Source organism: Tursiops truncatus, chromosome 16, assembly GCF_011762595.2.
Source record: "Tursiops truncatus isolate mTurTru1 chromosome 16, mTurTru1.mat.Y, whole genome shotgun sequence".
Lineage (NCBI taxonomy): Eukaryota > Metazoa > Chordata > Mammalia > Artiodactyla > Delphinidae > Tursiops > Tursiops truncatus.
Genome location: NC_047049.1, coordinates 13,726,935 through 13,750,638, shown reverse-complemented (window position 1 = coordinate 13,750,638; position 23,704 = coordinate 13,726,935). Strand labels below are relative to the sequence as shown.

At 50.2% G+C, this 23,704-nt stretch overlaps 1 protein-coding gene across 1 annotated transcript in view; it reads right to left on the bottom strand.

Moving 5' to 3' along the window:
• The window catches only part of HSPA12A (heat shock protein family A (Hsp70) member 12A), a 69,230-nt gene extending 58,419 nt beyond the window's left edge, over positions 1 to 10,811 (bottom strand). Inside the window, exon 1 of the mRNA XM_033842415.2 lies at positions 9,808 to 10,811. Within this exon, the coding sequence (XP_033698306.1) occupies positions 9,808 to 9,850 (43 nt within the window). The 5' untranslated portion in view covers positions 9,851 to 10,811. The remainder of the gene's footprint in view (positions 1 to 9,807) is intronic.
• Positions 10,812 to 23,704: the final 12,893 nt, after the last annotated feature.

Genomic DNA, 23,704 nt, shown 5'->3' with positions numbered 1-23,704 from the left:
TTGGAACTTTTATCCGTATAACAAAAACAGCTAATAATAACAGCCAACGTTAATTTAGTGTCTACTTTGTGGCTCTGTTCTAAGTGCTTTTCTTGTACAAACTCATTTAATCCTCACAAAAACCATATGAAGAAGACTATTACAATCCATATTTTACAGATGAGAAAACTGAGTCTTTAAGAGGTTAAGTAACTCGCTAGGGCCACAGAACAGGTAAACGACACAGCCCACAGCTGAGCCCAGGCAGTCTGACTCCAGACCCCACATTTAACCATTACATCTCCCAAATCAAACCAACAATGATAATAATCAATTACAGCCATTTACTGAGCCCCGTCTAGGTACCAGGCTCATGCCCAGCCCTGGACATACTGTCTCTCACTTAATAGTCACAACACCCCAGTGAAGCAGGATTATTTTTCATCCTTATTTACAGCAGAAGAAACTGAGGCACAGCAATGTTACACCCAGATGTTAAACACATCTGAACCTAGAAGCGTCAGAAGCAAAAGCTCGAGTTTAACCACACACCCTCCTGCCTCCTTCATCCCACTTGAGGCCCAGATGGCTGAGAAGAGGACAGAGATAAGTAGCACGACCACATAATTTATCTTCCAAATTGAGATACTGAGAAAGTGAACGGAGTCACTATTAATGCTTTCACTGGGGCAAGAGGCATAGAGCAGAACTGTCCCGGCAAACCCAGACACATGGCCACCCTAAAGATAAGTGGACTAAAATCAAGGTGCATACTCTGCAGGTCACGGTTCCCCAGAAGGGGCGCTGTGGAGCAGCTGTTGGCCCCTCCTGACATCTACAGCTGCCAGGTCACCGTCAAGGCTGGAAAAGGAGGGTGGTCCTGGCAGAGCTCAGAGCAGAATCTGCAAAGCTCCAGATCTGGGGTGTTATCACGGCGGGCCAAGTCTTTCCGATGGTGGACTGGAAGTCCACTGAGGGCAGAGGTTGGGCAGCCCTGGATAGAGCCCAGGTATGCAAAGAGACCTTGAACCCCACTGGTGCCCAAGTCAGAAATCCATCGTGGAGCTCAGAGGCTCGGCAAAGGGCTAAGTGAGAGCCAAGCAGGGTCAGCATCCTGAGACACCAGCTCTCCTCTAAAGACCTGGGTCTGAACAAGACAAGGTTGCCCACTCTCACCACTATTATTCAACATAGTTTTGGAAGTTTTAGCCACAGCAATCAGAGAAGAAAAAGAAATAAGAGGAATCCAAATCAGAAAAGAAGAAGTAAAACTGTCACTGTTTGCAGATGACATGATACTATATAGAGAGAATCCTAAAGATGCTACCAGAAAACTACTAGAGCTAATCAATGAATTTGGTAAAGTAGCAGGATACAAAATCAATGCACAGAAATCTCTTGCATTCCTATACACTAATGATGAAAAATCTGAAAGAGAAATTAAGGAAACACTCCCATCTACCACTGCAACAAAAAGAATAAAATACCTAGGAATAAACCTACCTAAGGAGACAAAGACCTGTATGCAGAAAACTGTAAGACACTGATGAAAGAAATTAAAGATGATACAAACAGATGGAGAGATATACCATGTTCTTGGATTGAAAGAATCAACAATGTGAAAATGACTGTACTACCCAAAGCAATCTACAGATTCAATGCAATCCCTATCAAACTACCAATGGCATTTTTCACAGAACTACAACAAAAAATTTCACAATTTGTATGGACACACAAAAGACCCCGAATAGCCAAAGCAATCTTGAGAAAGAAAAACGGAGCTGGAGGAATCAGGCTCCCGGACTTCAGACTATACTACAAAGCTACAGTAATCAAGACAGTATGGTACTGGCACAAAAACAGAACTATAGATCAATGGAACAGGATAGAAAGCCCAGAGATAAATTCACACACATATGGTCACCTTATCTTTGATGAAGGAGGCAAGAATATACAATGAAGACAGCCTCTTCAATAAGTGGTGCTGGGAAAACTGGACAGCTACATGTAAAAGAATGAAATTAGAACACTTCCTAACACCATACACAAAAATAAACTCAAAATGGATTAAAGACCTAAATGTAAGGCCAGACACTATAAAACTCTTAGAGGAAAACACAGGCAGAACACTCTATGACATAAATCACAGCAAGATCCTTTTTGACCCACCTCCTAGAGAAATGGGAAGAAAAACAAAAATAAACAAATAGAACCTAATGAAACTTAAAAGCTTTTGCACAGCAAAGGAAAGCATAAAGAAGACAAAAAGACAACCCTCAGAATGGGAGAAAATATTTGCAAATGAAGCAACTGACAGAGGATTAATCTCCAAAATATACAAGCAGCTCATGCAGCTCAATATCAAAAAACAAACAACCCAATCCAAAAATGGGCAGAAGAGACCTAAATAGACATTTCTCCAAAGAAGATATACAGATTGCCAACAAACACATGAAAGGATGCTCAACATCACTAATCATTAGAGAAATGCAAATCAAAACTACCATGACGTATCACCTCGCACCAGTCAGAATGGTCATCATCAAAAAATCTACAAACAATAAATCCTGGAGAGGGTTTGGAGAAAAGGGAACCCTCCTGCACTGTTGGTGGGAATGTAAATTGGTACAGCCACTATGGAGAACAGTATGGAGGGTCCTTAAAAAACTAGAAATAGAACTACCATATGACCCAGCAAGCCCACTACTGGCCATATACCCTGAGAAAACCATAATTCAAAAAGAGTCATGTACCACAATGTTCATGGCAGCTCTATTTACAATAGCTAGGACATGGAAGCAACCTAAGTGTCCGTCAACAGATGAATGGATAAAGAAGATGTGGCATATATATACAATGGAATATTACTCAGCCATAAAAAGAAATGAAATTGAGTTATTTGTAGTGAGGTGGATGGACCTAGAGACTGTCATACAGAGTGAAGTAAGTCAGAAAGAGAAAAACAAATACCGTATGCTAACACATATATATGGAATGTAAAAAAAAAATGGTTCTGAAGAACCTAAGGGCAGGACAGGAATAAAGATGCAGACATAGAGAACGGACTTGAGGACACAGGGAGGGGGAAGGGTAAGCTGGGACGAAGTGAGAGAGTGGCATGGACATATACACACTACCAAATGTAAACTAGATAGCTAGTGGGAAGCAGCTGCATAGCACAGGGAGATCCGCTCGGTGCTTTGTGTCCACCTAGAGGGGTGGGATAGGGAGGGTGGGAGGGAGAAGCAAGAGGGAAGAGATATGGGGATATATGTTTACGTATAGCTGATTCACTTTGTTATACAGCAGAAACTAACACACCATCGTAAAGCAATTATACTCCAATAAAGATGTTAAATAAATTAATTAATTAAATAAAGACCTGGGCCTGCTGGACAAGAACCCGGGCGCCTGAGGCTCAGGTTGTGTCTGCCCCTTCCCAGCAGTGGGATCTCGTCCAGCCCTTCTTTCCTCTGAGCCTCCTGGACGAAATGCAGCCTCTGAAAACTGCCCTATCTCCATCCACAGCATTCATAATAATAAACAATAATAGTGGACAACAGCAAGTACTCACCATGAGCCAGGAAGTGTACTCAGCACTTAGCAGGGGTTATGGGAGTAAATAAAATCCACTCTGGGATGGGTGCATAGGCTATTCCCACTTTACAGATGAGGAAACTGAGGTGGGGGGGGAGTAAGTAAATTGCCCAGAATCCCATTGCTGATAAGTAGTGAAGCTAGGATTGGAATCCAAGCTGAGTGCCCCTGTAAAATCCTATTGGAACATTCTCTCTTCCCCACCTGGCCAACCCAGAGCGGCGCACTCTAGTTAGTGCAGGGATCCCCAGAGGGAGGGTCCCATTCCCCTGGTGGACCAGGGACCAGGCAGTCACGTTTCACACTAATTCTCGACCAATTATAAGACTCATTGATAGGCTTTGCAAATATATCCCCAGGCCCCATTTCCCTGATGGGCCTAATTCCAGAAAATCTGGGAATGAGAATTTTAATGACCTCCCCCCAGGTGATTCCTAAAGCTTTTCCCTTCCTGTTCAAGACCCTCTTGAGCCTGATTCCGTGAAAGAGTCTGCTGCTCCCATGTCCTTGACCTCCTCTAAAACGCTCTAGTCTCCCTCTGGACCCAGAGCGCAGCCTCAGCAGAAAACCTTCTGCAGGCAGCAGGATCTGTCTAAAGTACTAACTTCATGTGGGTTCCATGCATTTGGGCTATGGTTACCTTCTGTTTGTGGAAATGATACAGGTTTTCTATTTATGGAAGTGATATAAATAAGACTCTTAAAATAAGTGCATTAAAGAAAAACAGTAGGTCAATTTTTTAAATAATACATTATAGTTTGGGTGGTCGGTACAAAAAAGGGGAACCTCAAGTAGCTAAAGACAGACGGAGAAGCAGTTCCCTGAGGATAAGAGGTGCCTGAGGAGGCTTTCCTGACAGCCCTGAGCTCTGTTCTAGCACCAGCCCCAAGAGCTAGGTCACCCGGGGGGATGCATTTAATTCCACTCAGCCTCAGTTTCCCCCTGTGTAAAATCAGCCACTTCGTGGAGTACTTGTGAAGATTTAATGAGATGAGACAGGTGAAGTATTTAACACAGGGCTGCTGCTTAAGACTCCCCGGTGACTCAGACAGTCCAGCACCAGGGAGTGGACCGTGTCCGCTCCCTCCCCTCCACTCCCACGTGCTAAGGTCCCAAGTCTGAAATGCAGACATGTGAAAACTCAGTGATTCTCAAACTTGGCCACTCTCCCAAAGAGGTCCTGATATAATAGTTCTGGGATGAGGCCTGGGCACCAGGAATTTTAAAACACTCTCCAAATGCTTCTAACAGGCAGCCAGGATTAAGAACCACTGTGGTAACTAACCCCAGGGAATGTCCAGTGGCCAAAAAGTGTGGCTCCTAGGGCTTCCCTGGTGGCGCAGTGGTTGAGAGTCCGCCTGCCGATGCAGGGGACACGGGTTCGTGCCCCGGTCCGGGAAGATCCCACGTGCCGCGGAGCGGCTGGGCCCGTGAGCCATGGCCGCTGAGCCTGCGCGTCCGGAGCCTGTGCTCCGCAACGGGAGAGGCCACAACAGTGAGAGGCCCGCGTACCGCAAAAAAACAAAAACAACAACAAAAAAAGTGTGGCTCCTGACACCACCCACTCCAGGACCATTTCTGGATGACAGCTGCCCTCATTCTTGCTTCCCACCAGTGGACTCTGCAAAGATGGGGAAAGGTGTTCAAAAGCATTCAAAACAGTTTCCTGCCCATCCGTTATCTTCACTGTTCCCACAACAGACCCAGCAGGCATCATGCACCCCTTTCACAGACCAGGCAAGGAAACCTTAGGTGGAGCTGACCCGCAGTCTTTGGGCTCCAAAGCCACTTTGCTCCTCCAGCCCTCCGCACCTCTAGTGCACATCTGGACCAAGAGCAGGACTGGGAGTCATTTGCAATAAACATAACACAGCAGGGATTTGCAGAGCCCGCTGCGGGGGCCCGGGTGGGAGGCGATCGCTCCCTGCCACATGCTGCTTATTCATTAAACCGCTGGTTCCTCCCTGCCATTCTAATTATGCGCAGCGATAATAAAGAAGCTTTCTCTCTCACCAAAGAGGCTTATTTATGCGAAGAGAGCACTTCACCCCCACAAGATTGAGTCGTCACTCAAAGCCTTGTTGGAATCAAAGTCGCATCTCTTCAGCGATTGACTGAACCCCATCCACCTCCCCCTCCAGCTTCCGCCCACTCCTGAGCATCAGCGTTTCTAGAAGCGCCACTTCCCTGTGGAGTGGGCAGGATGTGGATGCCATTCCCCACTGCTGTACTCCCTCACAGTTTGCTGACTGAGATTCACTCAACACACAGTAGGACAATTATTGAGCACCTACTATGTGCCTCCCTAAAAGTATGGAAATGCAAGACACAGTCCCTGCCCCTGCTGGGAGAAGAGTGAGTGAGAGAAAGAGCACAATCTTTTAAGCTCCATGACCAAATCATACCCCATCTCCAGCATTCATTGGCTGGGTGAAGAGATTCATTGGCTGGGAAAAGTTACAAAATTTCTCAAAGGCCTCAACTGCCGCATCAGCAAAATGGGGTAATAATAACACCAACCTCATGGGGCTGTTGGGGGAGTCAGTGGGATATTCCCATAGGAAACTGGAATGAACGCTAGTTGGGATTAGCCATGGTTAGCACCAAAGGCTTTGCCCCACACAGGCAGGATCTCATCCAGATGGAGGAGTCCAGGAAGGCTTCCTGAGAAGTGATACCTGAGCTGAGTTTTGAAGGATGAGCAGGAGTTTGCTAGAGAAAGTGAGGATGTTCCAGACAGGGGGAACTGCATGAGGGCCACAAAAGATGACAGGGCTCTGGGAAACGAAGGAGATGGAAAACGCAGGAGACACGCACAGGGGTGCATCACGGTGACAGGGGACAGAGCTGCAAGGCAGGTGTGGACATGCAAGTGGATCCCATGGCCACCGCCCTAACTAGCGATACCCAGAGCATCACTTCGACTTTTTCCTGGCTCCTTTGGGAGCCACAACCAGTACCCTTCCACGCCCATCCGGAGTTCAGTGGCCACAGGAAAGTGGGGCAGCCACGCTCTATTAGTCATGCACTCATTCATGCAGATGCTCAGCACAACTCCCGGAGGGCCCAGCACATGCTGCGAGACCACCTCCTAACCCTCACTGAGCCCGTTTCCAGATGTGCCACGCTGGCCTGGCAGCTTTCTCCTCAGTGAAATAGGGGTGAAAGTGCCCCTTCCTAGAGTCATTCATCCAATAACAAATGTGACCAGGGCTAAGTGAGATAATTCAGTATTGTCAGATTTCAATACAAACTAAGTCCTCAATAAACGTCACAATTTAAAATGTTTATTTTTTATTACAATTATCTGCCAGGATGGTAAGAATCCCATCTCCAAAGCCCAAAGCACTGCTTCTGGAGGTACCCCCAACCCAGGCAAAACCCCTGCCTGCTGTGCCTCTCCTTACCCTCCCCCAACCCTGGAGCAAATGACCTGGTTTCCACTGCCCACACCTAGCCCTGACTCGGTCACCACAGGAGCTAGTCCAGCCTGAACCACGCCAGCCCCCCAGTTGACCTCATCCTTCTAGGGCTCCACATGTCAACCAACTCAGGCGTTGGTGGGAGCAAGCCTGAGGGTCATCTCAGCCATTTTGGTCCAAAGCTCCAGGGGTTAAAGGGTGGACCTTCTGATTTTATAAAGTAACTAATTTAAATGTTCTATTAACGAAATTTGCAAACACATACAAAGCAAATGGAATAGTAATGAACCGTCAGGTACCCGCCACCCAGCTTCAGTGACCACCAACCTGCCATTCTTGTTTCACAGGCACGTCCCCCACTTGATTTACTGGGAAAAGTTTTATAGCTTTGTGGCCATCCCTTCTAGCACACCCCACCACCCGGGGTTCCCACTGCTCACAAGTCCCATCACATTTTGATGCCTCTGGCACCGAGAGAATCCTTGAAATAATCCCCTGAAGAACAATCATTTTTATGTCCCTAACAGAATGGTAATCACTGGCCCACGGGGCTGTGCAGGATGGTGGTGAAGGGCTGGAGCCCTGGAATCAGGACAGCCTGCTCTGTGTCCCAAGTCCATGTGCCTAGGTCCAAATCAATACTCACTAGATATGTGACCTTGGATAGGTCATTCAACCTATGTTTAGATTTCCTACCCAGTAAAGGGGCAATGCTGGTACCAGGTTTCTTGTGTGGCTTTAAAAAATAAAATAATGCATGTTCATTGCCCAGCACAGAATATGCAATGAGGAAACCTTAGAAATAGATGTGTTAGGTGGTGGGTGAGCAGGCTCGGCTCCTATGAGATACTATTAATATCTCTCATTTTATAGATGAAGGGATGGAGGCCAGAGAGAAGCAGTGAGCTGCCAGGGACAGCCTGCTCTGTGTCCCAAGTCCATGTGCCTGGAATTGTCACAGCATGCCTGGAACCACAGATCACTGGAAGTGAAGAAACACTCTAGAATAGATGCAGGCAGCAGTGGCAGGTAGCCCAGCACACCCCGCATGTCTCCCCATTCTGGATGGGGAGCTCTCTCAGCCTGAGAAGAGACAACTACACAGTGCCCCTGTGAGTGTGTGCAGGGTAGGGGTGCTGAATTCCATTTTTCTAGACAAAGCGGGGGAGGAGGCTGGTACACATCGTTGCTCACTCTTCTGATTTGACAAATCCTATGGCCAACCTTGCACTGGATATAGCCACCCACTGTTCTAACATAAGAGGCAAGAAACTGCTTCACTAACTTAAGCTTTAGCAATCCTTAGCAGTTCTGATGTCCCTCCCTATCATCCTACTTTTTTTTTTTTCCAATTTAAAGGGTGGGGAAAAGATAAATCAATCCAGTTGCTGAGTGATGTTCAGACAAAGACAGCCTCCAGCCCACTGCCCGTGTTTGCCAGCTGAGGAAGGGCAGGAGAGGGGGGCAGATTCGAGATGCTGTATTTAGGCCCCGCCTGGACTCTCCACGTCCCTTCCAGGAATGAGCCTTGTCAGGATCTCCCCCTCCCCCCGGCACTCCCCCACCACTGCAGTGCTGTGTCGGGAGGCACCTCCCAGATCCGCAGGAACAATGGGCTGGGGAGGGGGCAGGTGCGACTCCGAGCTCATCAGAGGGCGAGGGGACGCGGCCACAGACAGCAAGACTGTGAGTACACTTCTCGTGGTGGTTGTGCTGCCACCTGCATCAGTTTCCCCAGCTCCGGTGGGGTCCCCGCACAGCCGAGCGCTCCTTTCCTGGACGAATTTCCCTTACGCCCTAGGCATTTAATTTCGTCCCCGCTAGGAGGCTTGCCTTGTCGCTCCGGAGGAAGCCCCCGGGCCACGCTCCCCTCCAGCAGCTGCTACTGCCAAGGCCCTGCAGGTCAGGGACGCGCGGCATCCTTCGTGCGCCCAACTTTCCCCACTTGGGACCCACAATCCTGGCCAGCCTGTCCCCTCTGCTGGCGAAAGCCATGATTTATAGCCCTGGGATCCAAGAGCTGCCCCTCCTCTTTCCCCCACTCCCAGGTCCAGTCTCGCTCCTTACCCTCCCTCCCCCCACTTTCTGAGCCTGAACCACGCTTCCCAAAGAAAGCGGCCCTGGCACATTTGCTAAATGCGAGCGTCTGCCCCCTGCACTGGGCGCCGTCTCCTCCCCCCAAGCCCGGGCAAGAAGGGATAGAGGAGCCCCCGCCGCTTCCCTCCTCCTCAGCCCAGAGAATCCCCGGGGGTGGGCGGGGATGTAGAGTGAGATGCAGTTCGGCCCGGAGCTACAGCCGCCACTCCGGGTGCATCTGTCCGGGTGAGAGAACAGGTCCAAATCTCTGACTCCCCCTGGTGCCCACCCCCGCCTCGCTGAGTCACGAAAATGAGCCGCTGGGGACACCGGGTCACCCCGAGGCCGGCCGTTTAAATGGCCAGCGTGGGCGTCCCCGCATAGCACGCAGGGGACGGACATGGGGGAGGGTCCTCACCCAGACGTGCATTGGGCCCCCGCCGCAGGCGACATCCCGCGGCGGGGACAGTGGGGTGTCCGGGCGGGGGCTGCGGTCCTCGCCGCAGTGTCCGCACCCCAGCTGGGAGCGGAGCACGTGACCAGCGGGCCACCCTTGGCCCCCTGGACTCCCGGCCCCGCCGCGGTGCTGACCCCGGCCCTGCCTGCTAGGGAAGGATGGAGTGGGGGCGCCTACTTTTCCGTGGCCCGCGAGGGGACTGCGGGGCGCCGAGCGCGCCTCATCCCTTCCTCCGCCCGCCCCGCCGCAGCCGCAGGACCCGCACGCTGCGCTCACCTCGGGGCCCAGTGTCGCTGCCGCCGACCTCCTTGTCCGCCATGGTAGCGCAGCCCCCGCCCGCGAGAGGAGCCTCCGGCGCAGCGCCCGTGGCCGTGCAGGTCCCTGTCCGTGTTCTCCGCGGGCGCTCGGGCCGGGTCTGAGCCGCCGGGTAGCAGGAGCACTGTTCTGACGCGGCCGCCGCCGCAGCTCGGGCTCCTCCCCGTGCTCCTCCAGGGCCCGCCCCGCGCCCCGCCCCGCCCAGCCGGCCCGCTTGGGAAGGAAGGCGCGGCGTCCGGCCCAGCCGGAGAGCCCCGGGTCCTCCCTCCCGGACCCGCCGCGCCTAGCCGGGCCCCTCCTCTCCAGGGCTCACCCCCGAGGCGGCCGCACCCCGGGTGGTGGCGCGGCCCGGGCCCGGGGGCTCCCTAGCCGGCCGGAAGCAGGCGCGCACAGGGCGCTCGGATGGGCGAGCGGCGGGGACTGGATTTCAGGCCCCCTCGGCCCCGCTACGCGCCAGACCTTTGGAACGGCCGGGGGCTGAAGCCCTACAGCAAGCACTGCACACGCACCCCACTCTCCAGAGGACGCCCGCTCCAGTTTATTTCTCTCCCCTAGGGTCCCAGAGGAGCGGTCAAGGACCCGCGCAAAGGCGGAACCCGGCGCGGCCAGCGCTCGGGCCGCAGACCGAGGACCTGCGCCGGGGCGGTGCTGTGGGCACCGACGCGGGCGTCCGCCTCCAGGCCGCCTGCCGGACTCCATGGCAACTCGGGACCCGGGAGGCGCTTGCTGCGGAGGCTGCGTGGAGCCTTCCATATATGGGCTCCCACCCGGGCCCTCCTTACAAGTCTGAGAATAACGACGTTAATAATTCAGGGCTTGGGAGGTCAGTGATTCATTCTCCCTGTCCTCTGGCTCCACCACACACGTGCCATGGGCACCTGTTCGGTCCTGGCCAGGTGGCTTCTGAGTCCGCTGTGCAAAGAGGCAACCAGGGCCGTGATAACATTCTAATGATCACAGTCGCTGGATCCTTCCCTTGTGCCTGACACTATGCTAAGAGCTTAAGAGCCTTATCTCACTTTCTCCGAATAACTCTTAGAGTTGGGGACCACAGGTCCCCATTTTGCAGATAAGAAAACTGAGGTTTGAGGCTGTTAAGTGATGATTCCAAGAACACACACAGCAAGTAACTGCCCAGGCTGGAATCCCCACCTAGGTCAAAACCACCAGCTTTCCCTCTGCCTTGAGATGGGCCACAACTCCAAAAGGCATTTAGGGGAGGTGTAATCGTGCAGCCCGTTTTTGGAAGAGGGGGTGGGCAGAGGGCTACAGGGAGAGCCCAGAGACTGGGGTCTGCTCAGAGGGTAATGGTCTGGGTGATGAGTTAAAAGGATGAACTTGTCGTCTATCTGCCTGCATTAAAAATCCCAAATGTACAGTCTCTGACTGTGTGTGAGACCACGGGCAAGTTATTTAACCTCTCCGAGCCTTAATATTTTCATCTGTGAAATGGGTACGACAGGAGAACCCACTTCCTAAGACTGAAGAGGACTAGATGAGATGATGTGTGTAATATGTTTCACTTGGGGTCTGGCGTGTGATATGCAGTCCAACAAGTATTAGATATTATTAAGTCATAAGCTTTTTAAAAAGTGGACAATGGCCAGTTGGGTGGGGCAGTGGGCGGTAGGGGCATATGGAAGGGGGGCTTCCAGAGTAGAGAACAGTGTCTTCCTGCAGAGCACCCTCTCCTTACCAAGGTGGCTTGCTTGCTCAGAGGCAGACCCAGGAGATGGTCTGGAGGCCAAACACAGGCAAGAGGAAGGGCTGAGGCAGCTGTCCAGGTGACAACCTGGATGAGCAGGCTCAGGATGAAGAGCAGAAGGGCCGCCACTGGCCCCGCATCAACCCGAGAGCTGCCTTCCCGGTTCAGCTCATATGTCTCCATTGCGTGAAGATGGCCGGGCTGAGGCTCCCTGGAGTGGAATATGAGAGGGCAGGGACAGTCACCAGCACTCTCTCCACTGAGCATCAGTGTCACATGGACGCATGCCTAGGCAGTGATGCCAGAAAGAGCTTTTTGTTAAACATGGTTCTGATTGAGTCTCTCTTGTACTCAAAACCATGCTGGGCTTCCCTCATCTATGGGAAAAAGCCCTGACTCTTTCAGAGAGACATGCAACACGTTTCACAATACTAGTGAGCCCAACCTTCCGCTTCTGTAGTCTCTTTCCCAAGAAGCCTTTCCTCCACCAGCCTTCCTCGGCCATGGTCACAAGCTGCCTCTATCTCCACGTTTGGCACCCCCTTCACTTCCCTCCTCCACCTGCCCACATCCAGACATCCTTCAAGGGCCCAGTCCAAAGCCATCAGCCCAAGGACACCTAGGACACTGCCCCGCATCCCCCGGCTCCCACGGTATTCTGCATACTCACACACCTCTCTTCTTCTCCTCCCTCTACACTGTCTGCCGCCCAGTACTCAGGAGGCTCCACCGTCTATCTGCAGGGAAGCCCACCTCTACACCCAGGGCTGGACTTTCCTCCAGGGCTCCAGACCTACTGAAGTTCTCCCCAGGGTGCTTCCCAAGCCCTTCCCACTCAACCAAGGCCCGGCTCATCCTCTCCTGCCCTCCCTCCTGGGTGCCTGGTCTCAGTAAAGGCAGTGCCACCCTCCAGTCGCCAAGCCACACACCTGGGCGTCAGTTTTCAATGCTCTCTCTGCATCCATCCAAATTTATTCAGTCTCCAAGTCAAGTGTTGCCCAGTTGATCTCTCTGTCTTCACGGCCACCTCCTGGTCCAGGCCCCATCAGCTCTCACTGCCTGTGGGTCTGCAGGGTCCCCTCACTGGTCGGACCTCTGGTTCCTGTCCTGCCCCCTCAGTCCATTCTTTGGGAATCCAGTCTGCCCTGCCCACCTCTCCAGCTCCATCTCTCCCCTACGACTTCTTTCAATCCCTCCCGCCCACCCCTGTCTCTCTTATGCTGGGATTTCAAACACCTTAAAATGCATTTGAGGTTTGGACCACTCCTCCCCTCATCCTGCTACCGCCAGCAACCTGGAGAACTCAGCATGGGTCTCCCCAGTCCAGGAAGCCTTCCCTGCACTCCCATTCTGGCCTGGGTGCCCCTCCTCAGTGTCCTTATGGCACCCTGTCCCCACCCATCAGGGTCCTGACCCCCGGTGTCAAGACCTCGGCCTTGGCAGCCTGTCAGAACCAGCAGGAAGCCCACAGCCCTCGCCCTCCTACCGCCTGCTGTGGAAAGGCCTTGGGCACCATCTTCCCTCTCCCCTGACCCCCAGCTGTAGTGACAGGAGAGCATGTGAGGCAGATGAGCAATGACATGCAGGCCCTGCCGTGGGCAGAGAGCAGACAGCTCCGATTTTCAGGGAGCATGAAAGGCGAGGCACACTCTGCCTTGGATTTGCCCTCGTGGCGTTAATAATCATCACAGGAGTTAAGAATCGCCCTGGTGAGCACATGCTCAGCAAGCCAGGTGCTGGGATGGTCTACACGCACCGTCTCACCGAATTGTCGCAGTGGCCCTTGCTGTTTTACGGGAGAGGACATGGAAGCACCTGGAGGTTGAGGCACCCGCTTGGCTTCCTCAGGCTATTAGTAGCAGAGCTGGGATTCAGGGCCAGGCCCATCTCTTGTCACTGGACATCAGGAAGGGCTCCCTCCATCCTCCTTTGATGCCCATGGTCTCTTCCCTAACAGCTGCCACAACCCTTCTGCTGCTACCAGATCCTACGTGAACTGGCCTCCTGACGCCTCTTGACTCTCACTCCTTCAGCTCTCCCCTCCCTCAAGCACAGGTCACCCATCTGAGCCTGCCAAACTGGCCCCACCTCAGGGCCGCTGCTCTCGTTGGTCACAGTCCCCAAGAGCATCACGGGCCTTGCCCCTCCCTCCCAGTGCCTAGGAAGGCACTGGCACCTTCCCAGACCATTCCATCTGAGGCCACTGCCTCTCCCCACTAGGAGTTAAGCTCCATGAGTATAGGATGTCGGACTCTGGTGCTCACCTCTCTATCCCAGTGACCAGAACAGTGCCTGGCACATGGCAGGTACTCAATAAATGCTTGATGGTGGATGGACTGACTCAGTAAGTGAAACCAAAACACAACAGGCTTTGCCCAGCAAGAAGGACCAAGCCCGCCATCCGGACGTTACCATGACTCCGGGGGCTCTCTCAGCCGTTTCAGGGCAAGTCAGGTCCAGATTTGTGGGAGGTCACTCGGCAGCAAGTCTCCTCCAGCTCCCCTCCAAACCTCCTCCCCGCAGTGCTCCCTGTGGGTGTCCCACAGCACCCGCCATACAATTTCTTCTCCACCCTCGGCCACGGCGGCAGTGAGGATGCCCCGCCCCACCAGTACCAATTTCAGATCTCAGCTGGACACTTGAGTCCCCAAAAGAGGCCCAGGCCAGAACCAAGTCACCACCTTCCAGTCCCCTCATGCTGGTCACTCCAGCCACATGGGTCTGTCCTCAGGTTCCCCAAAAGCCCACACCTCCACTGGGAGCCCATTCTCCGCTCATCTTGCCAGGTAAACCTCTCGCCTCCTCCAGGTCTCAGCTTAGACGGCACTTCTTCCAGGAAGCCCTCCAAGACAGCATGAGGCCCTCCTCTGTCCTCTGCACCTGACTCCCCAAGCGTCCCTGTCCTAGCACCTATCACAACTCAGGGGTCAGTGTTATTATTAACCCACTGTATAGATGACAATACCAAGGCCCACCTAGTTAAGAAGCCGCAGAGCTGACACTAGAACTCTGAGATGAGAACTTGGGTTGTTCTCGGGTTGTTCCAACTTTAGGCTGCCCATCTCCCCCTGTAGCTGCAGCTCCCCAAGGGTAGGTGGGCCACGGCCACATTTGTAGCTCCCAGACTCTGGCATAGTACCTGAACAGACAGTTAAATGTTAAAGGAAAGCAGCCTCCTCAAGCTTCAGGCCCTCACCTTTCTCATCCTCTCCAGGATCCTCTTCACCCAGCAGTCCACAGACACCTCCCGCCAACAGCCTCCCTCTTTGTTCTTTGGTCCAAACAAAGACGTACACTCCCCCCTCCAATGTCAATTCATGCAAATGGAAGCCCAAGCCCAGAGGCCCACCCAGCTAACTAATCCACCAGGCAGCCAGGATACCCTGTCACCTGCACCCACCGCCCACTGTGAAAAGGGCTCAACACGCTGGACAGGTGGGGAGTGGGTGGCCGAGGGCAGTGGCTGAGTCCTCCAGCCCCAGCTCGGACAAAACTGCAGAACATTTGCTCATGGATCTACCGCTGAGGGTGCTGGTCCTGTGGACTCATCGGGACATGGGACAGGGGAAGTACAACCAGAGGAAGCAGAGTGGAGAAGAGCATGTGTCAGGGGGTCAGCCAGACCAGGGTCCAAATCTGGACTGAGCCCCTCCCCGCCCCCTTCAGGTGACCTGGGGACACACCTCCCTTGGTCTGTTTCTTCATCTATAAAAGGGGTTGATAATCATAGGTAGGATAATTATGGGAGATAATATATGTAAAACACTCAGCACAGGGCCAGGCTATATATGCCACAGTAAATAGGACTTCTTATTGTTTGATTTGTAAATTTGGACCACAGAAATGCCTCCTCCTGTGTATTATGAGCTATAGAATGGATCTAAGCAAAATTTTCTTGGCTGATAAACACACACAGAAGATTCAGGGGTGAGAGGCTTTTTTTTTTTTTAATGTTTATCCCCCCCAAAAATTTTTTTAAGTTTGAGAAACACTGATACTCATCCAAATCTGAGCTTTTATGTAGGAAGTTTCCAGTAAAAGCTGCTTTGGACTTTATGATATGGCACCAGAATTTTGTCTATAAACTAAATATCATAAAAGTGACTCCTTTATAGCAAGACCAAGATTCAGATGAGCTAAGGCAACATAAAAATGTATGGGGAGGGGCTTCCCTGGTGGCGCAGTGGTTGAGAGTCCGCCTGCCGATGCAGGGGACGCAGGTTCGTGTCCCGGTCCGGGAAGATCCCACATGCCGCGGAGCGGCTGGGCCCGTGAGCCATGGCCGCTGAGCCTGCGCGTCCAGAGCCTGTGCTCCGCAGCAGGAGAGGCCACAACAGTGAGAGGCCCGCGTACCGCAAAAAAAGAAAAAAAAATGTATGGGGAAAGCCTGGGCATGTGTCAGGTCCTTGACCTCTGACTTTTAGTACATTTTAAAAACCCAACCTCAAAGCCGAATCACGGTGTACAGTTTATACATCCTTTTCCCTTGAATTTCCATCCCATCTGGTGTGAATCAGCCTCTCCATTAACATTGCAAAACACACTCCACATATACAACATGGGCTGCTGCCTGACTCTTCCAGTGGAAAAATTCAAGGGCCAGAGAAAATTATTTCTCAAGATATTACAATCACTACAACCTGCAGTGTAAACTCTGGAAATGCCTGCTCAGGTAATGAAGGGTTATGCAAATCTTTTTGATAAATATTTTAAACAGCAGAAGAAACGTCTGTGGTTACTCGCTCAGCAGCATTCTCAGAACTGCTCAAACCCTGGCCCTGTAAGCTCCTGGTTCATAATAAAATGGAACATTCTGGAAGTCACATCTCAAGGGGGACATTGCAAAGTGAAACAAGGCTCAGAGAAGGAAAATTGAAATGATGGTATGGCCAGGGGAGGTTTCACAAGAGCTGCAACGAAAGATAGACTATTACAGCCAAAGGTTTTCGTGTTACAGAGGAAAGCTACTTCTTTCCTCTTCTCTAGCTCATAGCCCAGTGCCCGGCTCACAGTAGGTGCACGATAAGTATTTGTTGAAGAAATGAATGAATGGTGAAATACATCAGTGATGGAGTGGAAACTGGGGCGATGCTAAATCTCTTGTTCAAAGTCGCATGATTGGTGACAGAGCTGGGGCCAGACTCCAGCCCCCTGACTCCCAGCTCAGCTCCACCACAAGCCCACCCCACACGCGTCCCCCTCTGCAAAAGGCCCAGCAGGAGACGGCTCCTTCTGTGACTGACTGGTGATGACTGACCGGGACTCTGGTAGAGGCACTAAGGCCATTTCCAGCTCTTTGGAAATGAGCCCGGTGGATGACAATATCCATGTCTTGGTGCCTCGACCCCCAGGATCCCTCCTCTCTAGCTTTCTAGAATTCTATAACGGGCACGGAGCACTCTGCATAATGCAAAGATAAATCTGAGCGGATCCAGCCAGGTCCAGCCACCTGCAGCCTCAAATGCCAAGAAGAGCCCTTGAAAACTCGAATCTCCCCCTAATCATGGTGCTGCCTGGTCACCCACACTGCTACAGCTGCCTATCTAGATTGTTCTACCCCATCCCAGGGACATATGCTCTAGATAGAGGCAGGCTGGTGCGCCCTCTCGGTCTGCACAGTTGTGCGTTTACTTCCTGGTGGCAGACTCATCGTCACGGTATTTGCCTGGAAAAGAGGCATAGGCAGCTCTGGGCTGAAAGGAAAGGAGATCCATCTTTAGGTCACCAAGTTCCTGAGCTCAGCCTGGTGGGATCTTATTTCTGGGCCTCAGTTTCCTCACCTGTAAAGTGGGGAGGTTACATTAAGGTGCTTTTTAAGTCTTTCCTAAGGGCCCATGAAAAGATGTCCTTCAGTTCTGAAAGCTGTAGACCTTCATTTACTCCTTCTACAGATATTTCCTGAGGTTTTACTATGTACCGGGCACTGTTCAAAACAGCCAAAATGTATACTCTTGGCCAGCAAGTCTCTATCTTTATTAGGGGGAAAGGGTGTCACAAACCCTCTTGGGAAACAGAGCTGTGACTCTCCTTCCCAGGACCGTGCACAGATTTGTACTCACCACCCCCCACCCCCACCCCATACAGCTCCAGGGTCTCAGCACCCTGCAGCCCAGCCGAGGACTCTTCGATGTCACATTAACAGCCAAACTCCAAAGCCTCTGCTGCTTGGCAATGAAACAAAATGGTGGTTTTTCTGCGGGCGGGGTGGGTGGAGGAGGCTGTGTCATGACGCAGCTTGTGATGGCGAGGGCTCTGGCATCAGACAGGCCTGGGTGACCCTGGTCAGGTTATACACCTTCTCACAGGCTCCACCTCTCCCTGTACAACGTGGATACTGATGGCATCAACCTCACACGGTGGGAAGATCATTGGAGACAGCGCAAATGGAGCGCTCGGCGTCTGACCCAGAGCCAGCACCCCCCAGGCAGCAGCTGGGCCTGACACAGCCGAGCCATTGCACCAGGCCTGGCCCTTCTACCGGCACCTCCATCCAGTCCAGCCTCAGATAGGCTCATCCTCACTCCCTTTATTAGAAAATTCCAGATCCATATGCTTGAGATGGATTTCCAATCTGGATAAAGCTCCAGGCCGTGTGGGAAGAAAGCACAGGCATCTTGACCTAAGTGAGGAGATGGAGAACTGTGGGGTCTTTGAGGACTTCGTGGATTCAGGAAAAAGAAACAGCCTGTGGCTATAAACTCTCTTAAGTCCTGTCTTCTTCTCCACATCTCTCTTTGATTTTTACTTTCCCTTGGCCTTTTCCCTCATTAACAAATGAGTGACGAGCATCACGCCTCTGCGCGGCCAGCATCATCATGCCGGCACAGACCACCTCTTTCATCTCTTATCAGCTTCAGTCCCCTGAGCCCTCCAGCCACTACTCTCGCGTCCCCTTCAGTCCAGCTTCTGAAGCCGCCTGAGGGATGGCTGGAACATTTGTAGAGATCTACCTTTCCTCTGGCCATAACCCCTCTGAAGACTTCCCACCGGAATGAGGATCAAACCCGTACCTGTTTCCCAGGCCTGTGAGGCCCTGCAGATGTAGCCTCGTCCACCCTGCCAGCCTTATAACCCGGTCACACCCCTGTTCCCTTCTCCAACTCCTGGGCCTCTGCTAGCCCATATGACATATTTGCAACAATTAGAACAAGGGGTCCCGTTCTTAAGACACTTCACTTCCAACTGCTGGAAAACCAGCCAAATATGCTTGGTCGAAATAACATACTCGTTCCATGTTCCAGAAAATGGAAGTAAAAAAATATGCAGACGCACAACGTCTAGGATGCCTCCCAGGGTTGATCAGTTCACAACCTGCCCATACTTCTATGTCCTGTAGCAGGCCCAGCTCTTCCTGTCTCACCCTCTGCTGACCTCTGCCCCGACCTCCACCCCTGCTTTATATCATCTGACTGGCTCACCTTAAAGGTCAGCTCCTCGGAGAAGCCCTCCCTGGCCTCACCTGCTGTTCCCTGTCTTATCATGCCACCCCATTTCTCCATGGCACACACATACTTTCAAGTCATTTTGCTTATTTATTTATTGTGAGCCTCCCGCGCTAGGCTATAATCTCCATGTGGGCAGTAGTAATAATGAACATTTATTAAGCACTTGCTGTGCGCTAGACACTGCTGGACACTTTACTTCTATTGCCCCATTCAAACTTCTGCAATGCAGAAGAGGAAACGATATTATTATTGTCCCCATTTTACAGACAAGGAAACTGAGGCCCACCATGGATACCCAGGGAGTAAGCAGCAGAGTCAGAATTTGCACCTGGGCAGGCTGAGCTCAGGAGAGTGCCTGGGTCTATCCTGCATCCCATGGAGAGTTGCGCAGGGCTGTGTCCCCACACCTAGCCTGGCACCTGGCACCTAGCAGAGCCTCAAGAAACATGTTGAATGAATGAACCAGTCATCGAATCTGGAAGGCAGAATTATAGTTTAAAAAGCACCCTCACATCTCACTTGAATCATAAAGTACTCGCAGGGAGGCGTCACTATTCTCAACATTTTTAGGATGAAAAAATGGAAGGCCTGGTGAGATCATGAGTAACCTTGGCTGAGATCGTAATTCTAAGGGGCTGCTTTAAGCCATTCATTTATTTTTGTGTTTTATTTTAAAATTGCGTGTATATTTTGCACTGTATTCAGTGATATACCTGCATTTGTTTTCTAAACAAAACTAACATCTCAAATTTATATTACTTGTTTTTAAAATGTCTTATTGCGGAAAATTTCAAGCATCAACACAAGTAGAGAGAATGATATAATGAACCCCCAGGTACCTATCACCCAAATTACTTAATTTTCAAAAACTAACTCTCCCAGGAAGAATTCACAGTACCTGTCATTTACACGTTTTGTGTAAATATGCTCATTTAATGTTCACAGCCCTCCCTCTAAGAAGTACAAATTAGTATCAGCGTATATTTACAGATGGGGACATTAAGGGTAGGGAGGTCAAGTCAATTGCTGGAAGTCTTGGAGCTAGAAGAGGCAGAGCCAGGAGTCACCCAGAGCCTGCCAGCTACTTGGCAGTAAAGTACACGCTCTTAAACAAGTCAAGCCAAGGAAATGGGCCCACGCCCTCTTCCTTTTATATCTAAAGTTCGCATTAAAGTCGCACCGTTTCCAAAAGCATCCCACTCCTAATCAGCTAAGACACCTTGCCGTCCATTCATCCTCTCCTGCCTTCTTTCCCATTCATTCTCCAGTTCCATCAGACACGTGCCAGACCCCTCACTGTGCTGAGACACAAAGTCTAGCCAGACATGGACCCAGACCTCTAGGAGCTCCTAGTCTCAGTGGAAAGGAGAGAAACAGACAGGCATAACCAAAATGCAAGCAGACCCTGACCAGTACCCAGGCATGCAAAATGTATAAGATATATGCTCTGGGCCTCACCCACCCTCTCTCTCCTCCATCAGGAAGTAAGGCCCTGGAGGGCAGGGGCCAGGGAGCAGAGTGGTTAAGGGGTGTGGATTTGGGAGTTGGATTATACTTGGGTTTGAATTCCAGCTCCATCCTTTCCTAGCTGTGTGGGCTTGGGTAAGTCATCCATCGTCTCTGAATAACTTGTGAAAGAGGATTGATAAAACCACATATTCTAGAGCCATTGGAGCATTACATTAGATAATACTTAACCCGGTTTCTTCAACAAAGGAAGCTTCCCATCAACGTTGGCCATTACAATTGGCTGTTACTCACAACCAGTTCCCAGTAATGGGTCCCAGCTTGCCTGAGTGAGGCAACTTTGTAAAAGAGTGTACACTTTTCCCAGTAGGATGCTTTTCTTAATCGCCCTCCCCTCAGAAAATCTGTAAATTTGGAAAATAAAATAAAATAACTTCTTACCCTTCCTACTCAGCTGGCCAAGGTTTTCGGCCACTTGTGAGAAGAACAATCTGGTGGTCAGTGGAGCAAGGACAAAGATGCCCTGATGTTTCCCAGACCCGTGCTGGCACACACCCATCATTCTACAAGCAAACCTGTGGCCAGCAGGGGCCAAAGATCAGGCTCAGGCCATCCTGGGTCCCATCCAGCCTCTCTCCAGGACTTTCTCCCAGGTTCATAAGGCCCAAGAAGATCCCAGAAGGACACCAGGGATCCTGGGACACACAGAAGTCACTTTGCCTTCAGAGGTTATCACTGTGTCGGTAGTGGGACACGCAGCAGACCTGGCCTCAGGATCCCTGGCTCCAAGAACCAGGTGCTGCACGTATTTGCTGTGTGGCTTTGGGCAGGTCACCAAGCTCTCTGATGCCCAGTCTCCCCATTTGTACAACACAGATAAAATTCACACTTATTGCTCCTGCCTCATCATGCCTCTTGCACTGTTGGTGGGAATGTAAATTGATACAGCCACTATGGAGAACAGTATGGAGGGTCCTTAAAAAACTAAAAATAGAACTACCATATGACCCAGCAATCCCACTACTGGGCATATACCCTGAGAAAACCATAATTCAAAAGGAGTCATGTACCACAATGTTCATTGCAGCTCTATTTACAATAGCCAGGACATAGAAGCAACCTAAGTGTCCATCAACAGATGAATGGATAAAGAAGATGTGGCGCATATATGCAATGGAATATTACTCAGCTATAAAGAGAAACAAAACTGAGTTATTTGTAGTGAGGCAGATGGACCTAGCGTCTGTCATACAGAGTAAAGTAAGTCAGAAAGATAAAAACAAATACCCTATGCTAACGCGCATATATGGAATCTAAAGAAATGGTACTGATTAATCTAGTGCAAGGGCAGGAATAAAGATGCAGACATAGAGAACGGACTTGAGGACACAGTGGGGGAAGGGTAAGCTGGGACAAAGTGAGAGAGTGGCACGGACATATCTACACTACCAAATGTAAAATAGCTAGCTAGTGGGAAGCAGCTGCATAGCACAGGGAGATCAGCTCAGTGCTTTGTGACCACCTAGAGGGGTGGGTTAGGGAGGGTGAGAGGGAGACGCAAGAGGGAGGGGATATGGGGATATATGTATACATATAGCTGATGCACTTTGCAATACAGCAGAAACTAACACAACATTGTAAAGCAAATTATACTCCAGTAAAGATATATATATAGATATAGATATATACAAAGGTTGTCATTTTCTTCATTTCTTATTTTGTCTTGTGTCTGATAAACTTCTAAGGTTGGAGCAAGAGAAGAAACTAAAGAAAAAAATCAAAGTATTGAACTTAAAAAATTGTTTCTGTTTTTCAGAAACAAAGCAAATTGAGGATAAGAAGAAAAAAAGATGAGGAAATTGTTGGCATTACACGTGATCTAACAGGCAAGTGAATGTATATGATTATCAAAGTCTAAGAACTAAATATGCCAAGGTCACAAAGAAATATTCCCAAGAAGAAAGCAAACAGTTAAACAAGCACATGAAAAATTATCAGTCTCATCGTAATTTATACATGTGTGTACACAGTTAAACACTTATTAAACATGGGGTAAATTATAAAACAGTGAACCAATAATATATATATATATCTGATGATGATGAGACTGTGTTAATATCTATACTTTCATACATACATAAAAAGTGTCATCATACACTAAGTAGTTTCACACTTTGGAAAATCATATGGTAACATTAAAAACACTTCTATCAATTAATCTTCATAGGAATGTATTCTACGTCAAAAGAAAATAACTATGTTTATTCATGTATTTTTTTTAAGTGGAGTATAATTGCTTTCCAATGTTGTGTTGGTTTCTGCTGTACAATGAAGTGAATCAGCTCTATGTATACATATATCCCCTCCCTCTTGGACCTCCCTCCACCCTCATCCCACCCATCTAGGTCCTCACAGAGCACCGAGCTGAGCTCCCTGTGAATTGGGAGATTAGGATTGATATATATATATATATATATATATATATATATATATATATATATATATATATTGAGATTAGGATTGATATATATATATATATATATATATATATATATATATATATATACTACTATGTGTAAAATAGATAGCTAGTGGGAACCTGCTGTATCCATGTAGTTTTAAGTTTATTTCATGCAAGGAGCACAATTGAATAAAATTACAACTGTAAGTATGAAGGTGTAACAACATGGGGAAATGTTACAATATAATATTAAGTGAAAAAGAGCAGAAAACGTATATAGGCATGATGATCAGAACCGCTAAAATGACGCCCGCATGGGGACAGATCCTGGCATGCAGCAAAACCAAGCACTTGTACTAAGTGGACGGATAGTGAGGGAGGCTTTGGCCCTTTCCAGATTTCTTTTAAGGCTTTATCATTTTTTTCTATCTCCCTGTTTCTCCAAACTTTGCCCTGAGACCGGCCCTCACGTCCTGGGAGGGGCGAGGAGCCGTGTCCTGCCTCCATCACCGCCCCAACTCTCGCCATTTGATTTGGTTCCTAAATTGTGTTGCTGTTTCTTGAGCCTGCAGTTCTCAAAACAAGCTGGTCGGAGGGTGTGTGAGCTCAGACAGCAAACAAGCTTCAGCAAATACTTCATTAGAGCCAACACATTCAACCTTGCGTTGGGGCCAAGGAATTTCACATTTGGACACGAAATGTCAGTCCCTACAAAAGGCCCTCTGAGGCTCCGGGAGTGAGCTCAGAACGCTGCCCTTCCCCACGCTTGCTGGCCACGGC